This window comes from Aquarana catesbeiana, linkage group LG03 (assembly GCF_042186555.1).
Source record: "Aquarana catesbeiana isolate 2022-GZ linkage group LG03, ASM4218655v1, whole genome shotgun sequence".
NCBI classification, from domain to species: domain Eukaryota; kingdom Metazoa; phylum Chordata; class Amphibia; order Anura; family Ranidae; genus Aquarana; species Aquarana catesbeiana.
In genome coordinates, this window is record NC_133326.1 from 375,198,728 (window position 1) to 375,213,059 (window position 14,332).

At 41.7% G+C, this 14,332-nt stretch overlaps 1 protein-coding gene across 2 annotated transcripts in view; it reads right to left on the reverse strand.

Moving 5' to 3' along the window:
- ARHGAP26 (Rho GTPase activating protein 26) overlaps positions 1–14,332 on the reverse strand; it is a 744,136-nt gene that overhangs the window by 148,999 nt on the left and 580,805 nt on the right. For both annotated transcript variants that reach the window (XM_073620639.1, XM_073620638.1), the window contains exon 20: positions 8,718–8,877. In XM_073620639.1, the coding sequence (XP_073476740.1) occupies positions 8,718–8,877 (160 nt within the window). The remainder of the gene's footprint in view (positions 1–8,717; positions 8,878–14,332) is intronic.

Here is a 14,332-nt window from a genome sequence, read left to right on the forward strand (position 1 = left end):
TAAGGTACAGCATATGGTCTGCATTAAAAACTGAATAACTTAGCAAATAGAATGCGCCTATTCAGTGCATCTCAATGTTTCCTTTTCAATTTTGACTGTAGTGTACTGCAAACACCCTGAAGCCTTAATCACAAATAGGAAAAACAACCTCCCAAACAAGTTTATCAATAATGATGATGAGGTCACACAAATTAAAACACTTTATGAACATGTATAAGGAAAAGTAAGACAAGTAATACAGAATATCTAAGGAACCAGTAAACTAAACTCCAGTTTAAAAAAAAAAAGAAGAAAATTCTCGAAAGTATGTATTCTTGTCTCAAAAATGTACCTTCTATTGCTCTCAGCCGCCTCCAAATTTCATTTTTTCTTTTCTGCTGTGAACCGAATTCCTACTGGAAGGTGGTTACGGTCATTGCCCATGGTTCGACTGTATGTAGGAATGTAGCCACCCTCCTACCATGCTCACTCCAAAGATTGACTATAAACTATGGGATTAGTAGCATGCATAGAGCAGTGCACATGACCACAACTAATATGCACAACGTGTTCCAAACAAACTGAATTGAAGGTGGAAAAAAAGAGGATCTGGAGCTCACAGAAGACATTACAAGGAAGCAGAAAAGGTAAGAAATAATTTTCTGAAAAATAGATTAAAGGGTCAAAATATAATACTATATAAGATCATTTTAGTTTTTTTTTTTTACACACTGACTTACAAACCATTTTTGGCTACACTTCTATGTTGGGTCACAGAAGTATTTACTAATGTACTCCTGTAATCCAGAGTCAGCTGATACTGGGCTATTGTCTGCGATCAGCTGACGGGGCATAGTATTTCCATGCTTGGGAAGGAACTCAAAAATATTTTTTGGATATACCTGTGGGTGTGGAGGTGAGTATGAATGTTTGCTTTTTTTTATTAACCCCATAATTCTCCTTCAAGAGAGAAGAACAGTAAAATACACCAAGCAGAAGGCAGAACATGCATAAACTGAGCAAAACTGCAAAAGCAGGCTTTTAAAATATTTACACCTTAAAAAGATTTACATTAGTTCAGATGTATATTGAAAAATAAAAAGAGTACAGATATATTTTAGTTCTTTCAAAGTATTAAAGTGGTTCTAAAGCCTGGACATTTTTTCCCTGCATTAAGATAAAAAAATATCCCAGCGTTTGCATCACCCCCTCAATCTCCTCTCTACTTAACTATCGAAATCCAGTGCTATGCCCATCTGCAGTGGTCCTCTCCTCTTTCTGCTCACAGAAGCAGCAGTGGGAGCCATTGGTTCCTGCTGCTGTCAATCAAATTCTGTGAGCAAAGAGTGGGGGCGTGGCTGAGGTGTGCTGTATCTATGATGGATGCACACAGCCTGGCTCAGGAGTAAGCCCACACATCTGCCACCATTAGCAAGGGGGTCTGACTAAGAACTGGTTCACACCATAAAAACGCACTCCGGATCCGTTCTTGCATGCGTGTTTTTGATGCGTCGCTGGATGCATTCCAGGTGCTTTTTTTTCTTCTTTTTTCCAGTTGTTTTTTCACTTTACTAGGGTCCAGTGTGTTTTTGGTGCGTCCTTGATGTGTTCCAGTGCATGTCAGCGTGTTTTTGTAGCGTTTTACTGCGTTCCAGTAAAGTCTAGTGCAGGTAAAATGTAACATGCTCTACTTTCTTTCCTGGAACTGAAAATCCCTGGAACTGACTGCACTGGTGTGAACTATGCGATTGGAAACCATATAACCTACTTTCCATGCTTTTTTGATGCAGAAAAAAAACGCACTGGACTGCATGTGATGTGAACTGGCCCTCAAGGCAACACGTCCCCCCATGTCTTTATTTTTTATGCTTCAACCATAGAGACAGACAGTGGCTAAATGAACATAGTTGCATGTCAAAATTTGAAGGCTGTGTTAATTTGAGCTGTTCATGCAGCTATGTTTGTGCAGCCACTGCGTCTGTACTTCTATAGGCTGCTTGCTTGCAGACTTGGCAGATGCAGATGACAATACAAAGGCAGCCTACAAGCAGTACAAATGCCAGTACCCACCTGAATTACAAAATTTCACATTTTGACCTCAGATGAGCTAAACTTTTTGCACCTTCAGACTAGCCCTAATACATGCCTTAACTTTATAGTTTCGAAAAGCCACAATGCACTTATGCACTTCACAGTACTGTGCATTACTAACCTGTGCTCAGCAGGTGAAATGGGAGTTAAGGGCTCATGCACTTTGAGCTGTGCAGCATCAAAACCAGGCATATTTTGGCAACCACAAGTCACAGGTCCTGCGTATAGCGAGCTGCTAGCAGCCTGTAGAAATGAATGGCAGGCTGAAGTACGCAGCAGCTTTAGATATATATTTACTGCTGGGGTTCTGCATCAGTATATGCAGACAGCCACTGTGTATTTCAGCTTGCCATTGGTTTTTACTAACTGTACACAAGACCTGTGACTTACATGCACTTAAACATACCCAGTTTTAACACTGTACAGCTCTAACCAATCATGTGCATGAGCCCTTGAAGCACTTTTTGCAGCAACAATAACCCCCACCATCCTTCAGCAACAATAGATCCCCAGCAGCAACAAAACCTACTTTGCTTCTGTCCATGGGAAACGCCTGGGGCAGCATCTCAAAGTATATCTCAACCTGGTTGAGAAACCCTCTGCATTGGACTGGATCACCCCCAAGTCGCTGGGGAAGTGGAGTGGAACGAGACATACCTCTTATAGAGGTAATATTCAAAGTGGGGGCATGCACAGAGACTGGAGCAGCAGCAGGGACGGCCTGCAACACAGGTTGTACCAGAGCAGCCACAGTGGGAGATTCCAGGTGAGCCGTATGACTCAGGAGCGTTTGTAACGCCATGGCAAACTGATCAATGCGGTGATGCTGCTCATCCAATCTGGAAAAAATATTACTAACAAGTGGATTGACTGCATCTTCTGAATTCATGGCCTTCGCCTACTGTCAGAAACCATGAATCAGACTGAGATAGAAGTACAGTTAAATCACACCTGTTTAATAATAATCAAAAAAAGGTAAACATAGTAAACGTAGACAAAATATAGCCAGAGTTCAGGAACCGGAATGGATAGTCAGACAAGCCAAAACGTCAGGGAGCCAGAGATGAGCATAGTAGAACAGCAAGCAGGATCTGGAGCCAGAAGGAATGTCAGCCAAGCAAGACTTTAACAGGAACACAGGAGAGCGTCTCTAGAGATGTGACCAAGGCGAAGGCAGAGATCATCTGGACTGGACGGCTTAAGTAGGCAGGACTGACAACCAGGATATTATCAACAGGTGAGTCACTGTGGAGAGATAGGAGCTGGCAATTAGCCAACAGCTGAGCAGCCAACTTTGAGAGGGAAGGGCTGAACCCAGCCCTGACAGAGGGGGTGGTGAATTACAAGAGGGCCAATGAGAGCTGCAGAGCTGGAGGTGTGCCTCTGTGTGTCTGTGTAAATCCAGGAAGTGAACAGGCAGCAGCTTTAGCTGCCCACAGTTAAAATAGATGCAGCCAGAGTCAGTGGAGGGAGATTTCTGCAGCATATTTGGCAACAGAATCACGGTATATATAAAATATGCAAAGTAGTTGGAGGGAAGCTTCAGAGTGGCAAAGATGTTTTTATTACAAATTATGTGAGAAGACTGCAGTTCCTCTTTAATCTTTGCTGATCAGTTTGTATACAAGTCATGCGACTGCTTTCCCTCCTTCAGCACATCAAGGTCCTACGGGTGGGCATCGGCATTTCCAAGGGAATTAATTGCAAGCTAATATCCAGCGGCATAACATCACTTCCCTATTCCCTATGCCCCCTGCCCATCCCTTAAGAGAGGAGGGATGGGGAGAGGGGTGGCTACAAACTGACCACAGAAGAAACAGGCACTCTATGTGCTTGCACGGCGTGCTTGTAACTCAAAACATGATAAGGAGGTATGCAAACTGACTGTGCTAGCACAGATCAGCTTCTGTACATAGCGTGGTCAGTTTACAACCATGAAATGGGGAACTGACAGACTCAACCAGGTATTACAAAAAGATTTTAAAAAAAAATCATTAAAGAAATAGATTTATGAAATGTAATTGTTAAGGATATAAACACTTTAAAAGGTAGGGTTTGAATTAAAAGCACTAAATAAAGGGAGGGACAACAAAGTTTTCCAAATTACTAAGTGCCATCACTGGTTCTTTTTTTTACGTTGAACAAAAGTTTTTATTAATCAAACGGTGCATACATGTCATGTTAGCTTTTGCATATAAACTTGATAACTGTTACATTGAATATTATACATATTGTAGGTAAGAAAACAGGTACATTGTTTTTGCCATGTGGATATGTTCTATGAATGCATATACAGTATTACAAATAAAGATTATATAGAGAGGTATGTGTCTGAGTATTCCTTCCAAACTGATATGGTTTTACTACACACAGGTATCAGATTCTTGTAGCCAGCTGTCCCATACCTTGTTATATTTGTTTGGGCAACCTCTGTTAAAATATATACACACTTCTTGTATGGCAGGGTATTATTTACTTCCAGTTTCCATTCTACTATCTTGGGAGGTGTTTGTCTCATCCATTTTTTGGCTACAATTTTCCTGGCTGAAAATAGTGTCTCATGAAGAAATATTTTTGTATATTTATCAATTGTATCTAGTAATATTCCAAGGAGGCATTGTTTTGGGTCTAATGCTAGGGGTAAGCCCATTGTATCATGCAGAAATGTCACTATTTGCTTCCACAAGCCTTGTATCTCGGGGCATGATCAGATCAAATTAAAAAACGTGCCTGTCTCTAGTCCACACATCAGGCATGTTGTAGATTGAGTGCGTTTGTATCTTGCCACTCTAAGGGGTGTGAGGTATGCCCTATGTAGAATATAAAGCTGTGATAGCCGATCAGATTGTTTGGGGGATACAGCCTTACAGGACTCCAGTGCCTCCTCCTAATCCTCATACTCTATTGATCCCACTTCTCTCTCCCATCTGGGTTTCAGATCATATGCTATTTTGGTAGAAATGGGGGTGGATAGCATAATGTAAAATGCCGAGATTAGTTTGTGAGGGTCTGTGCTCTTAATCACTGCCATAATGACATTGGGTGTAGGGTGTGGGACGGAGTCAGGAAACGGAGATTGTGTCGCATGGCGGAATTGTAAAAATCTAAAAAACATTCGGTTTTGGATTGGGAATTCTTCTGTAAGTGAATTGAAGGTTTTAAGCTGCCCATCTTTTAGGATACGATGTAGATAAAATACTTCCCGCTTGGACCATACACTTGTGTCATGTATTTTGGAAAATTTTTGTTATGCCATATCGGCGTGTAATCGTTGTATCATGGAATTTCGAGTTTGGAGGAAGCTAAGTCCCATATTTTCCTGTAATGATATAGTATGGTTTGTCTATTTTCCCCTTGTTCCATCCCTCCTGAGCCCGATGCTATCGCGTATATTGAGTCTTTGGTGTGTTGTGCCCACTTTGGACATAGGAGAGCGAGGAATCTCTCACCATCTGTCTTATCTATGTGGAATAGCTGTGTGACAACTGTGATGCAATGTAATATAAATTAAAGTCAGGGAGAGCCGTGCCTCCCAGGTCAGTTGGATTCTTAAGAGTTTGACACGCTAATTTGTGTCTGTTGGCTCCCCACACAAAGGGCTTTAAAAGGGCCTTCAAAGATTTAAAATGTTTCAGGGGAAGGTATACTGGGGTATGCCATAGTACATATAGTATCTTAGGGAGTAGGACCATTTTAATTAAATTTATGCGTCCCCAGAACTCAAGTGGGAGCCGGGACCAGATCCTTACTTTAGTTTTAACCAGGGAGAGGAGAGGTTCTATGTTTAGGGAAATGTAATCTGCAGGGGATCTAGCTATATGAATCCCTAGGTATTTGATGACATACTCGTTGTAATGGTAGTCTGGCTTGGGATTCTGGGGGTGGGAAGCTGTCAATTGGCAGAATTTGAGACTTATCCCAATTGATATTCAACTCTGAAAATATTCCAAATTGTTTGATCGTGTGGAGTGCAGTATGTAAAGATGGGCCTGAATCTGCCAAATATAGCAACGTGTTATCTGCTCACATACTGATTTTTTCAATCAGGGAGCCCATTCTCAGTCCTCTGATCTCTGAGTTTGCTTGGATGGATATCGCAAGGGGTTCTGCCGCTAGGGCATATAGCAGTGGGGATAGAGGGCAGCCCTGTCTCGTGCCTCTACTGAGGTCTAACATTCGAGACGGCCACCCGTTGGCTACCACCTTGGCTGTGGGTGCCTGGTACAGTAATTGGACCCACTTAATGTATTTGGGACCGAAGCCATAGCCCTCCAAGCATCTCCAGAGATACCTCCACTCCACCGAGTCGAAAGCTTTTGCTGTGTCTAGAGTCACTACGACTCGTGATCCAACCTCCTCATGTGTGGCTTGTATATTTATGTATAGTTTTCTGAGATGAAATGAGGTATTACTACCAGGCATGAAGCCTGCTTGGTCCGTGTGTATTAGTGATAAGATGACCTGATTGAGCCTGATGGATAGAACTTTGGCCAGTATTTCGATGTCAACCTGTAACAGGGATATGGGGCAGTAAGATTCTGGATATCCTGGGTTTAGGGATGAGGACTATTGTTGCCTCCGTCATGGATGGAGGTAATGCACAAGACTCGAAGAGATGATTGTATAAAGCTGATAATTTAGGGGTGAGTATTTCGCTATATTGGGAATAGAATTCAATTGGGAGTCCGTCTGATCCCGGGGATTTAGACCTGGCAAAACTAGCTGTCGTGATTTAATCCGTGGTGAGGGGTGCCTCCAGGAGGTAAATTTGATTCCGCAAAAAACTTCTAAAATAGACAATTGATAATAAACTGGCCACATTATCATACCTAAACTACACAGGGATGGAAAATTCCTAAAACAGCCCATACATTTTTAATTTTTTTCTCAACCAGCGGGTCCAATTTCCCCATCCACACATTCAATGTTTATGGGAGAATCCACCTGCTGTGTGATTGTGTTCTAATAGTGGAGCGCCTTCCCTGCCGTTAGAATACAAAGTTCAGCGCTGCCAGCTATAGCTGGTGGCCTAATCATTCGGGACAGGTTGGTTGTACAGCTAAGTTAATTGGTAGATCGACTTCTGTACAGGGTGCCCCCATACAATTTGGTCTGTCCCTGCTGAACTGGAACATGCAACGTTGACTTAAAGGCCCTTTTTATCACTTTTAAATTTTTAATTACATACTGAAGTTACTTATGCTTAGCAATCAGATTCAAACCTGAAAGTCTGAATCTAAAACTGGTCATACACTATTAGGTTTTTTTGCATTCAGCCTGAGGCTTTATAGCATGGATGGATGAATCTCCCACTGTGTCTATTGAATTCTGACAGCCAGCATCAGTGGCTGCATCAGAAGATGAGCAGCTGAACATTTTGAGACTTGAGTGGGATTGGTGGGGAGGAATAGGCAACAGGGCCATTTACATGAATTTTAGCCGGTTCATCAAGAACCAGACACAATTTGCATTTTCTATGGCCAGCTTTATTGAGAGATGTACAAATAATATCTCCAATGTTAAAGTGGTTGTAAATTCTTACGTATACCCAGTCAAGTGACTAGTCTCAGGTGATAAATAGAGATGAAACAAATCTTCCTACACATGTTTACCTGGTGTCGATACTTGGAATTTATATAACTTTTTTCAGCTTCCGGGGGGGGGGGGGATCTGATGTAACAAACTGCACAGCTCAGAGAGGAGAGTTGGGTGTAAATTGAGACCTAAATGAAGGGAAGGGACACACTCCTTCTACACAATCGCATAGGGAAACATGCACAGCTTGGGCTGTCATTCACAGGCTGTGTGCTGGAGGCCCCCTTGCCTGTGCCCCTTAATCGCTTGGAGTCAGCAAAGCCTGTTAGAAAAGACACATGACGATAGCAGAGGATCAAGACTGCAGACTGAAATCACTCTCAGTGCTTTGGATTGAAGGCCAGTACACAATACAGAAGGACATGCTTTGTTCATTTTTCATGTCAGAGATTTACAACCACTTTAAGTATAAACACTTTAACACATGAGGCCCACAGAGGATGCAAGTTTCAAACACAAGCACAACATAACAGAGCTCAGAATGAAGCACAGGGTTAGTTAAGACTTAGTTTCACTACTAACAGAAATATATTCTCCAGTAGGCTGTTTCTCTAGCTTAAAATATCCTAAATAATGATTTTATTCCCTTCAGAGGATGCAAGTTTCAAACACAAGCACAACATAACAGAGCTCAGAATGAAGCACAGGGTTAGTTAAGACTTAGTTTCACTACTAACAGAAATATATTCTCCAGTAGGCTGTTTCTCTAGCTTAAAATATCCTAAATAATGATTTTATTCCCTTCACCTATATAAAAAAAAATCAGGTATTCGTTGTAGGAACTAAAGTGTCCACTTGCATTAAATGAATTGAAGGATTACAAATTATCACATTTAAAAACAATCATACATGCCACTGAATTGTAAAAAAAAAAATTAAAAAAGTCTCCAAATAAGATGGCGCTTTACATTTACATGCATCGGTATGGGAAAACAGAAGTATTTGTGGCACCACATGCAGTCTATCGTTCCAATATAAAAAAAAGATCTGTACTGAATAATAAAACACTGCCATGCAAGGCACATAACCTCAGTACAGGCCACAGTACTTACAGTGAATTTGGCCTGCTCATTTTGATTACTTCCAGGTCAGGGTCACTGGAGTTGAGATTATTCATATTGGACCGCTGAACACAGCTGGAGCCCACGGAACTGTTTGCATTGGATGAATTGACTGATTCTGCACTGGAATTTACACTGTTTCTTTTCTCATCTGGAAGAAAGAAAAATGCAAAATGACCTTCAATATTAAAAGGTTTGGCTACATCGTTTCTTATGCTTTTCTTTTCATACTGTGTGCAAGTCAATATTTGTTATATGATGTGTTTAACTTGCTGGATTTTCTAACAGTTAAAGGCAAATGCTGGCATTAATGTTGTTTTCAAACAAATCAAACATTATCAAACTGTAATAGAAGTACTTTTAACTAAATGAGCCATGACATTCATTGAACTACAAACAAAGGAACAGTTAGATCTCCCCAGTCGCATTCTCTCACTTCACCTTCTTTGTTCTCCATGTACTAAACCTACAAAAGGCAATGGATGTGGTAAATGATGCTTCAGGAGTTGCAGATTCCATAGACTAGAGGATAAAAAAAAAAAAAGATGATAGCAGGCATAAGGTGCAGGTACATGAAGGTGCCTGTATATACCTGTAGCAGCTTCAATTTCTTCCCGCTGGACCATTCTTAATGGGCAAAGTTCTGACACTTCTTGTGTAGTATTGGAGCTTCATCATTCTCCCTGGCAACCTACGCTCCTATTGGTCAAGCATATTGATGGGTTCCTTACTAACCTGAATGCGTGGGAGAGGGCATACAAGATATGACACAACAAGGAACTGCCAAGAGCTTTGATGGTCCACAATGGACTGGTATTAGGATCTGTAGGAAAGACATGTACAGGTGTCTGAACGTTATACCTGCTAGGAGCTTTTCTTTTTAATGTCACTGTAAATTAAATTTTCTTTTAATAACTTAAGCAGTCAGATCGTGAGGTTTAGAGCAGGGGTAGGCAACCTTAAAGAGTGGAGATCTACCTGAACGTGGGAGAAGATCACTGGGCTACACCTCACTGTACACCTCTGGCCACTGCAGCTAAAGGGGGTGTGGTTGGGGTGAGGGTGGTAAAAACACATCTTAACTAGAGGATTTTACCACCCCCAAACTGCAAATGAATCCTTACTGTTCTGGCCCCCTATAAGGCTACTTTTACACTGATGTGCTGCGGCTTACCTGCAACACAGGTGCAGCGCAATGCATTTGCGACTTTCCTGGGTTAACTGCGCTTTGCCATACACTTATATTATATCCTGCAGGTGTGGTGCACTTTCTGAAAGTGCACCAGAACTCCTGCATACAGAAAGTGCACCAAACCCGCAGGATATAATAGAAGTCTATGGCTAAATGCAGTAAACCTGCAGGAAAGCTGCATGTCCATTGCACCAGTGGTGTGGGTAAACTGCAGCACATCAGTGTAAAAGCAGCCCTATACTATTATGCCCAGTGTATTACTTCACGCTGACCTGAAGATCTCTTCTTTCCTGCTGCTGGCACCACTCTAGAGACAGCTAGCCGGTATAAGAGATGGAGTGCAGCTGGTATCACTCCACATGGGACAAGAGCCAGCACTACAGAGGAGGCATTGACTTATGTGGCTCTTGCTCTCTACTACAACTCCATCTTTACAAATAGTCCCCTGCATTGCACTCTGATGTTCTGGGATGGTGGGTCAGCAAGCCCAGACCTCAATCTACCAGTAACCAGGCTGAGAGCTACTGGTAGGTCGTAATCTAGGGGATGCTGACCCCTGGTTTAGAGCATAACTAAAGGTTTACTGCCATTGAGTATAAGATGAACAATGCCTCAGAGGCATATACTTTGAGTTAGGATACCCTTTTCATACAATACAGCTCTCAAAATCTATTGATATTTCATAAATCCTGCCATGATAAAATAACAGTTATAACAAGCGTCCACCCACAGGTGTATGAGATGAACATCATGTTTGATATCCATCAAATTGTGATCTCATTTTATTAAATAATACATTGGTTGACAGATTGTAAAACAAGGTTTTCTGGAAACATTGATATAGTTAGAAAAACTTTTGATTGAAATTTACCTCTAGAGGTCTACCCACCAAAGTGCATGGGAGAGGACATACAAGCTATGTCCCAATAAGGAACTGTCAGAGCTTTGATGGTCCAGAATGGACAGGTATTTAGATGTGTAGGGAAGGCACATACAGGTGCCTGCACTTTATACCTACTAGGAGCTTTTCTTTTTAATGTCACTATAAACTAATGTTTCCTTTAATAACTTGAACAGTCAGAATGTGAGAAGGTTTAGAGCATAACTAATTGTTTACTGACATTGATGATAAGATGGACACTCCCTCAGAGGCATACCCTTTGAGTTAGCCTTGTATTCGCCAGCACATTCTTGTGAGGCCAGAAGGAGGTTATGGAAAAGATCTTGGCAAGGGAGCATTGCTCAGACACTTAACTCTGTCTGTAAAGCTGGTAATTAGCACAATATGAACAAAACTTACAAGGGTACATGGGCAGAAGGGATAATTTAAAATCCATCAACAAAACAAATTTGGATTACAGGGGTATGATTATTTTACTAGTTCAAAGATACACTTGTATTAGTAAGCATGCAATGGGGTCTAGTTATTAATGTTTTTACCCATATTTCACGCAACGATTGCTTTCACCCAAGATTCTATTAGAAAAACATGTGAAGCTTGGGTGCCAGTTGTGTAATTCTTGGGTAAAAAAATAGTTTTAATATATTTTCAGGATAATCCTTGTGATAAAGTAAAAGAAACTGCTGAAATGATTATTCCCTAAGCATGTACATTAATGCAAATGTGAGCCAGTAGAGTACTTTTTTTTGTCTCCATCTTATTACACTACAATTGATGTGGTGCACACACAGACACTGCCACTTTGAACCCAAAGTGCGCAGAACATGGTGAGCGCCCTTCATTGCTAATGGGGATAATTTTATTTCTACCCATTTTAAAGCACATACAATACTTACAAGCGAATAAAATATGCAAAATAGATATAGCGCTAGTGAAAAGATTAGTCAATTTATCAAGTGAAAGAAAATGAAAGCAGAGTTCCATTGAGATTCAAGTCCATAAATAACAAGGAGGTAACACTCATACGTGTGGATAGAGATAAGCTACAGAGGAGGAAATCGTGAAAAATCCTTCATATAAAGTGCATCCAGCTCCACACCCAGGTGAGTAGATCGCCTGCTTACCAGATTGCCGTGACCACTAAACAGTAGTCTCACCAAGCTCAGGGAAAAAACGGTCTCCACAGGACCTTTAAAGTTGTCTGGAACTGCAGCTAGAACTGGTAATGCTCAGAAAACCTGTAGTTGTAGGCCAACTACGGTGACCTCGGAAAGCGTTGCTGATCCTATATACTCATATTTTAACAAAGCACTCAAGAGTTTTCTCAAAATGGCATCTTCAAGTCGGACTCAGGTGTTAAATCTGTACAAAATAATGTTAAGAGAAAGCCAGAAGTTCGGTTCCTACAACTACAGGTTTTCTGAGCATTACCAGTTCTAGCTGCAGTGTCAGACAACTTTAAGGGTCCTGGGGAGACCATTTTTTCTATTCATCTGGGTTTTTCACGATTTCCTCCTCTGTAGCTTATCATCTCTATCCACACCGATGGGTGTTACCTCCTTGTTATTTATGGACTTGAATCTCAATGGGACTCTGCCTTCGTTTTCTTTCACTTGATAAATTGACTAATATTTTCACTAGCGCTGCATCTATTTTGCATATTTTATCTGTTTGTGTTTTGGTAATAGACTTTAAGGTGCTGGCAGCTGTTTATATTCATATATAATCTTTTCTTATTTCTAGCGCAATGTTGTCCTTCGGGCTTCTTTTTCTACAATACTTACGAGCGAGCAAGGATAAAACACAATTGAAATGTGATTTTATTATGTATTCTTTCTTATAAAAAAGAAAAACAGATTGGAGACATTTTGGCTTTTTGAGAGAATGTTATTTAGAGTCAATGTCAAGGATGCTTTTAAAATATCATTGGCCACAATACGGTGCCATTAGCACTCTTCTACTTAAATATCACTTTTAGCAATCATACTGACATAACTTGCTGGTTTTGAGGTCAAGGCTGTTGGCCGACATATCTGTTATTACACATCACATTACACAGTATATTTATGTTGCAAAAATGGCAGTTATTTTTCCTGTTTCTGTCAAAACCAACAAGTCTAAAGCACATCTACTTTCTCCCTCAGAGACTGATATTAAACACTGTTTTTTCTATTGCTGCATTCCTTGTATGCGAAGTAAGATTCCTAAATGAGATCCCATGTATAGGCTGCATACTGTTTTTCTGAAGTATTAAATCCAAAAGCAAACATTTATTATAATGCAGTTTACCAATTCTTAGATGTGATGGCTGTATTCATTTTCTTTTTTTAGGTTGTCTTTCTTCTATTTTCATCTGGTGATCCAGCCAGTAAGTCTGTTGTGTTCAGCCCACTGAATATAACTGAAGTTGGATCAAATTCGGATCGCCGTCCTAACTGATCCGATTTTGGCATGCGACTTGTGGTCTGATGATCTTGAAGGGGAACTCAATGCCAGATTAAAAAAACAAAAAAAAAAATAGCATGGGTTCCCCCCTCCAAGAGCATACCAGGTCCTTCGGTCGGGTATTGATTTTAAGGGGAACCTCCATGCTGAAAAAACGGCATGGGGTCCCCTCCAAAATCGATACCAGACCCTTATCCGAGCACACAGCCCAGCAGGTCAGGAAAGCGGGTGGGGACGAGTGAGCGCCCCTCCCTCCTGAACCATACCAGGCCACATGCCCTCAACATGGGGGGGGGGGTGCTTTGGGGGCCCTGTGACCCAAAGCACCTTGTCCCCAACTTGTTGAGGACAAGGGCCTCTTCCAGACAATCCTGGCCGTTGGTTGCCGGGGTCTGCCGGCAGGGAGCTTATCGGAATCTGGAAGCCCCCTTTAACAAGGAGGGCCCCAGATTCAGGCCCCCCACCCTATGTGAATGAGTATGGGGTACATTGTACCCCTACCCATTCACCTAAAAAAAAGTGTAAAAAAAAAAAAAAACACATTACACAGGTTTTTAAAGTAAATTATTAAGGCAGCTCCGTCGTCTCTTCCGATCTCTTCTCCCCTCTTCGCTGATGTCTTCTGCCACTGCCTGTTCTTCTCCACTCTCTCTCCAGTTCTTCTCCCTCTGTCCGCTGTCTTCTGCCTCTGCCAGGTCTTCTCCGCTGTCTTCACGCTCTTTTGCTGGGTCTTTTCACCGGTCTTCTGCCTCTGTTCTTCTTCTGATGTTGACTCAACGCTCTCTCCTGCTCTAATACTGGGTGTGCGGTGTGCCCCTACTTATATTGGCATGGGGCGGGGTCACCAGGTGATGTCATTCAGAGGCCTCGCCCCTTATAAAGTCACCGCCCTGGGGCATGATGGGGCAGTGACATCATAAGGGGCGGGCCTCCAGTGACTCTGCCCCATGCCAATATAAGTAGCGGCACACTGCGCACCTAGCATTAGAGAGAGCGTTGAGTCAACATCAGATTTAAAACAGAGGTAGAAGACAAGCGAGAAGACCCAGCAAAAGAGCGAGAAGACAG